Genomic DNA, 6,000 nt, shown 5'->3' on the forward strand with positions numbered 1-6,000 from the left:
AATTTCTTGAAATTTAAAATCATTTTTTGATATAAACGTGTATTTGATAAATTATTTATTTCATTGATTTATAAAATGATAATTTTAAATATTGTTCTTTTTAATTTGTAATCAGAGTTGTTCAAAATGAGTGTGTTTTATGTAGATATTAAAGTTAATAAAACTAAATAAAACTATTTTTATTTCATTTATTATCGTTAAATATAGCTTGGCTTGATGGTTAAAAGCGCATATGCAGTTTAGTGCTAAGTGACTTGTGTACCTGGGTTTGAGTCATGTTGGAAGCTTTTTATATATATATATATATTTTGGATTTTAATCTGACTCTGATTGAAGCTATCTATTTCAATAGTTGAATGGTCATCATTCACTGCCCATTTCATCATTGATAAGAAGTGCCCAAAGTCATAAGAGAGCCTTCTAAATGTGGTCCAGGGGGAGAACGAGTCAATTAGAAGCTACAACAAGCACTTCAATGAAGAGTGTTTGCAGATTCTAGGGCTTAATCCAGCTATGTGCCTCATTGCAGCGCAGAAGGGAGTGAAGCACAATGAGTTCGCATGGTATCTTGGAGTAAATCGTCCGAAGAACATCACAGAATTCCTTGCGATAGTTGAGAGGTTCATGAGCACAGAAGAAGCTCTCGGCCCAAAAACAGAAAGCCAACAAGGCGAGAAGAGAAAGAGATAAGAAGAAGGAACAAGCAGCATCAAGCATAGGAGAAAGAAGAGCAAGTCACCTTGCCAGAGAAGTAAGTCCCCTTCTCAGAGCTACAGGTCAGGCCGGCGATCTAGAACCCCTCCTGTGGAAAGAAAGTCCTACACCCCCTCAATGCAAAGCGAGGAGAGATCCTGATGGCGGTTAAGGATTCTTGCTTCGTCAAGTGGCCACCCAGGTTGCGGGGAGATTCGGCAACCAGAAACCTGAGTGTTTATTGTCATTTTCATCGCGACATCGGGCATAGTACTAAGAATTGTCGGAACCTCCATGACGAAATCGAGGAGCTCATTCACCGTGGGTATCTGAAGAAATATATCTTACGCGAGGGGAGGGAACAAGGGGACCGACAAACTGATTAGAGGAGGGATGCTCCAGAGTCAAGCAGGCAGAATGATCAGCCACGTCGGCAGCAGCCACCAGAATAAAGACCGATCCGTGGGGTGATCAATATGATTACTAGTGGGTCCGTTGTTGTAGAGTGTACTACAGCAACAGGGAAGACATCGGTTAGGGAATTGGAGCAGGAAGCAGAGAACCCACCAAAGCGACCTCGGGTGGAAGAACCCATTTACTTCACTGAGGACGATGCACGTGGGATACAGTATCCACATGACGATGCTCTTATTATGAAGCACGTCATTAATGATTTCGAGGTAAAGCGGATCTTGGTGGACTCCAGAAGTTTGGCTGACATCCTATTCAAGGGGACCTTCGACAAGTTGCAGTTGAAGCAGAGCGACTTGAAGCTAGTGGATACACCCCTGGTGGGGTTTAGCGGTGAAGAGGTCAGACCTCTTAGCTGGGTCACAATACTAGTTGCGATAGGGACGTGGCCAAACTTAGTGAGATTCGAGCACACGTTCCTGGTGGTCACAACTCCATCCCTCTATAACGCGATTATAGGTCAGCCCATCTAGCACGTCTTGCGAGCGATAGTGTCAGCTTACTATTTAGCAATGAAGTTTCCGACGAGCTAGGGAGTAAGGGTAATACAAGGTGACGAACTCAAGTCTTGCAAGTGTTGTGTGGCTACACTGAAGGGTAAGGCAAAGTTGGTGTATGACGTTGAACTGGAGCAACCATCTGACTACACGGAGGAGTGAGCTGCCCCGATGGAGGAAACAATCCATGTACCAGTTTCCAAAGCCGAGCCAACGAAGACCCTCCAGATTGACGATATGATAAGCGAACCGCTTCGATCACAACTGGTGAGTTTTTTACTTAATAATTTAGATGTTTTCACTTGGTCTGCAGAAGAAATGCCTGGCATTGACCCTAGTGTGATTACTCACAAACTAAATGTGGACCCTTTAGTCAGGTTAATTAGACAAAGAAAACCCAACCTTGCCCCGGAGTGGTGGAGGATAGACAGTAGTCGATGAGGAGGTCAGGAAGCTCTTCGCAGCAGACTTCGTTAGGGAGGTCCATTACCCAAGCTGGGTGGTCAACCCCGTGCTGGTGAAGAAGGCTAATGTGAAGTGGCGCATGTGCGTCAACTACATCGACCTCAACGGAGCTTGCCCTAAGGATTGCTTCCCCCTTCCCAAAATGGACCACTTGGTATACGCGACCTCGAGGCACGAGTTGCTAAGCTTCATGGATGCCTACTCTGGCTACAACCAGATTAGGATGGACATAGCTGACCAGGATAAGACCGCTTTTGTAACCGAGCTAGGGCTGTATTGTTACAAAGTAATGACCTTTGGGCTAAAAAATGCTGGAGCAACTTTCCAATGACTTGTAAACAAGATTTTTGAACCATTGACCAGTAATAAGATGGAGTGTTATGTTGACGACATGGTTGTGAAGACCCAATTTTTGGATTCTTTAATCGATGATTTAAATTGCGTTTTTCAAATTCTAAGAAAATTTAACATGAAGCTCAACCCGAACAAGTGTGTCTTCGGGGTTGTGTCAGGCAAGTTCCTTGGTTACATAGTGAACCGATGTGGTATCAAAGCCAACCCAAACAAAATCAAGGCTATATTAGATATGATACCAACCCAAAAGATAAAGGAAGTCCAAAGGCTAACTGGTTGGGTAGCTGTTTTAAACCGGTTTATGTCTAAATCGGTGGGTTGATACATGCCTTTCTTTAAGGCAATAAAAAAGAATGAAGATTTTGCGTGGATTGAAGAGTGTCGGCTTGCATTTGACAAGTTGAAAAAGTACTTAAGTACTGCCCCGATGTTAACTCGACCTGGTGAAGGTGACAAGTTGAAATTGTACCTCTCTGCGAGTGACGAGGTGTCAGCTTGGCACTAATTAGAGAAGTAAACCGAGTCCAACGACCTGTCTACTATGTAAGTAGAGTTTTGTGGGATGCAAATACCAGATACCCTGACATTGAGAGGTTAGCGTACGCTCTAGTAGTAGCAGCATGGAAACTACGCCCATACTTCCAAGCCCACACCATTGTCATCCTTACCAACAAGCCTCTGAAGCATGTTTTGCTCAAGCCCAAGGTGTCCGGTAGGTTGACGAAGTGGGCCATCGAGTTGAGCGAGTATGACATCCAGTTCGAGCTACGACCAGCAATCAAAGCCCAAGTCTTGGCGGACTTCGTAGGAGAATGTATGTTCAGCGCGTCAGCCTTGAACTGATTGAGCCCGCTAATAAGTCAGAGGAGTCAACCCGCACAGCACCGGTTCCAGTCAAAGTAGCAACGATCTGGGATGAGGAGCCCTGGATTCTCCACATCGACGGCTCATCTAACCAGCGAGGAAGTGGTGCTGGACTAATACTGTACGAGTCAAGCGAGGTGAAGCTGGAGTATGCTCTCCGGTTCGGATTCGAGGTGTCGAACAACGAGATGGAATACAAGGCATTGAATGCTAGGCTCAGTTTAGCAAAGGAAATGGGTGTAAGGCACCTCGTAGTGTGCAACGATTCTCAGTTAGTAGTAAACCATGTCAATGACGACTACGAAGCTCAAGATTCTACTATGGCGGCTTATCTAGCCAAGGTAAGGGAACTCTTGCCCTGCTTCCTTTCCTTGTTCATCAGGCAAAGACCGAGATCCGAGAATGCTAAGGCCGATGCCCTGTTGCGGTTGGTGGTTGGCAAGTACCAGTGACAATATGATGTGGACAGTGTACATAGAAGACTTGCCTTAGCCCAACATTCTCGGGGGGGGGGGCAGAAGAGGTCACTCCTATGTTGCAAGTAGAACGAGTTGGATTGACCCACTAGTTGGTTATCTACTCCACGGGACCCTACCAACAGAACGCAATGCAGCTCAGAGGGTAGAGAATCAGTTAGCTCGGTACATCCTTATCGACAGACGACTATATAGGAATTCCTTTACGCTCCGCGGACTGAAACCTCGGAGCACACCTGTAGGCGAACAGACAGGCCGAAGCGACGAACAGGGCTATCCTCCGCGGACTGAAACCTCACTTGGCGCGAGCTAAGGGGTTGTGGGTGGACAAATTGCCTAGTGTCCTTTGGGCCTATAGGACGACTATCAAGACCGCAACTGATGTAACTCCCTTCAAGCTGACATACAGGACGGTATTATCCATTTGAGAAGGTATTATCCATGAACTCATGACTCCAACATTCTCAAAATTTCACTAAGTCCACAAGACCATCGAGCTAGTCAAAAGGACACCGAGTTGGGGAGGGAACTACGAGTCTCTCCCAGGGCCTAAGGGCATTCTGTCAAGCTGACAAAAGATATTGGCACAATACAAGTCCTAGTCACCTTTTTTCACGGGCAGATAAGTTCCAGTCGCCTCTTCGGCATGGGCAGATAAGTCCCAGTCACTTCTTCAGCATGGGTGATCTAAGACCTTGTCGCTTCAGCATAGGCAACATAAGACCTAGCCGCTTTGGCATAGGTAACTTAAGGCCTAGTCGCTTTGGCATAGGCAACCTAAGACCTAGTCGCTTCTGCTGGGGTAAACATAAAAGTAGCCCGTACGCAAGCAGGTTGGGCACATACCATATAGTGTCTACTTACTCCGAAATACATTGAGATCGGCTTATTCCTACTCATGCCTAACTTGTCAGCTCAGCACTTCAGGGTAATGCACACTTAGAAAAATTTGCACAAACGAAGGGTTCGAAGTAGATTCAAAAGAGAGAACGAACTACATTGTATTGATGTAAAAAAAAAGGTTCGAAGTGCATTAAAAAAAAAAAGGAAAAAGATAATGCTCTATTACTGAGCTTGGAGGCTCGCTACATATTGTATATATAGGGAGGTCCAAGAAAAGAGGCACAATTTAGTCTTGATGGGGCTCCTCGTCCCCTCCTTCAGCGTTCTCGGCATCCTTGGTCTGGTCTACCTCCATAGATGTGTTCGCAGCAGCAACCTCATCGGTCTCCATGACCTCATCGACTGCTACGCCAGAGTTCCCCAACTTCTCTCCAGCTTCCAGTTCAACATCATTGTCCCCATCCTCCTCGGAGTTTGGATCTTCGCTCGTCGCTTGAATCACAGTCTCACTGGAGATCCCAATCATTGTGAGCGGTTGAAGATCGAGTTAGGGAAATGTGCGCCTCGCCAGCCAGTGATAGACCTTGAAACCCTTGTGGAAGGCCGAGGTATCTGTCTTGCTCACAAAATTCTTGAACTCCGAAGAAGTCTTGTAAGCTTGAACAGCGCGAGAACCGGCTTCCTTTAGCTCCTAAGAGAAGATATCCTCAAGCTCAGAAAGTAGAGCCTTGTTTTCCTCGACCTCCTTCGTCATTTTGCGGATGCGCTCCTCCTTTTGCTTCGCTTCTGCCTCTTGTTTCTTTGTCGGCTCCACAGCCTTCAACGTCTTGGCCTGGCACTTCGTTGCTTTCGACTCGGCATCCAAAACCTTGGCCTCTAAGACCTTCGCCTTTGACTTTGAAACTTGTAGTAGCTCCATTTGGTAGTCGGACTGCTCCACCAACGAGTGGATCATTGAGTTTGTCTACAAAAGAGTTGTACCAGTCAGTAGGGCAGGAAAAGCACAAAGAACAGAGAAGTGAAGTTAGAAACGTACCACCATCAAATGGCTCCATGCAGTGGTAGCGAGCTTGGAGCGCGACATCCCCACATACTTTGACACCTCGGCAGGAAAGACTTCTTTTCTCTCGAGAGTGGCAACCCGGGCATCAAAAATACTTTGGCCCTCCTCGGGAATTACACCAGAAGCGGCGACCTCTGGTTGGACGGGTTGGGGCTCGAACTCTTGGGACACCTTGGGTTCACGAGCTGGTGACCTGGTTCCCTGGTCATCCTCGACCAAGTTGATGACGGGCGCACCCTCTTTCCTCCTCAGGGCAGCAGGTGCAGTGGGACTA

General features: G+C 46.5%; 2 protein-coding genes across 2 annotated transcripts; both read left to right on the plus strand.

Annotated features, from left to right (window-relative positions):
- The first annotated feature begins 1,169 nt into the window (after window positions 1–1,169).
- Window positions 1,170–1,637, plus strand: LOC148861627 (uncharacterized). The gene has a single exon (XM_088985059.1). It carries the CDS (start codon window positions 1,170–1,172, stop codon window positions 1,635–1,637), a length of 468 nt encoding a protein of 155 aa, XP_088841185.1.
- A 1,655-nt stretch (window positions 1,638–3,292) lies between these two features.
- Window positions 3,293–3,796, plus strand: LOC148861628 (uncharacterized). Its single transcript, XM_088985060.1, has one exon. The coding sequence runs from the start codon at window positions 3,293–3,295 to the stop codon at window positions 3,794–3,796; it is 504 nt and encodes a 167-aa protein (XP_088841186.1).
- Window positions 3,797–6,000: the final 2,204 nt, after the last annotated feature.

This window comes from Nelumbo lutea, chromosome 4 (assembly GCF_056320005.1).
Source record: "Nelumbo lutea isolate HS-2025 chromosome 4, American lotus-T2T, whole genome shotgun sequence".
Taxonomy (NCBI): Eukaryota; Viridiplantae; Streptophyta; class Magnoliopsida; order Proteales; family Nelumbonaceae; genus Nelumbo; species Nelumbo lutea.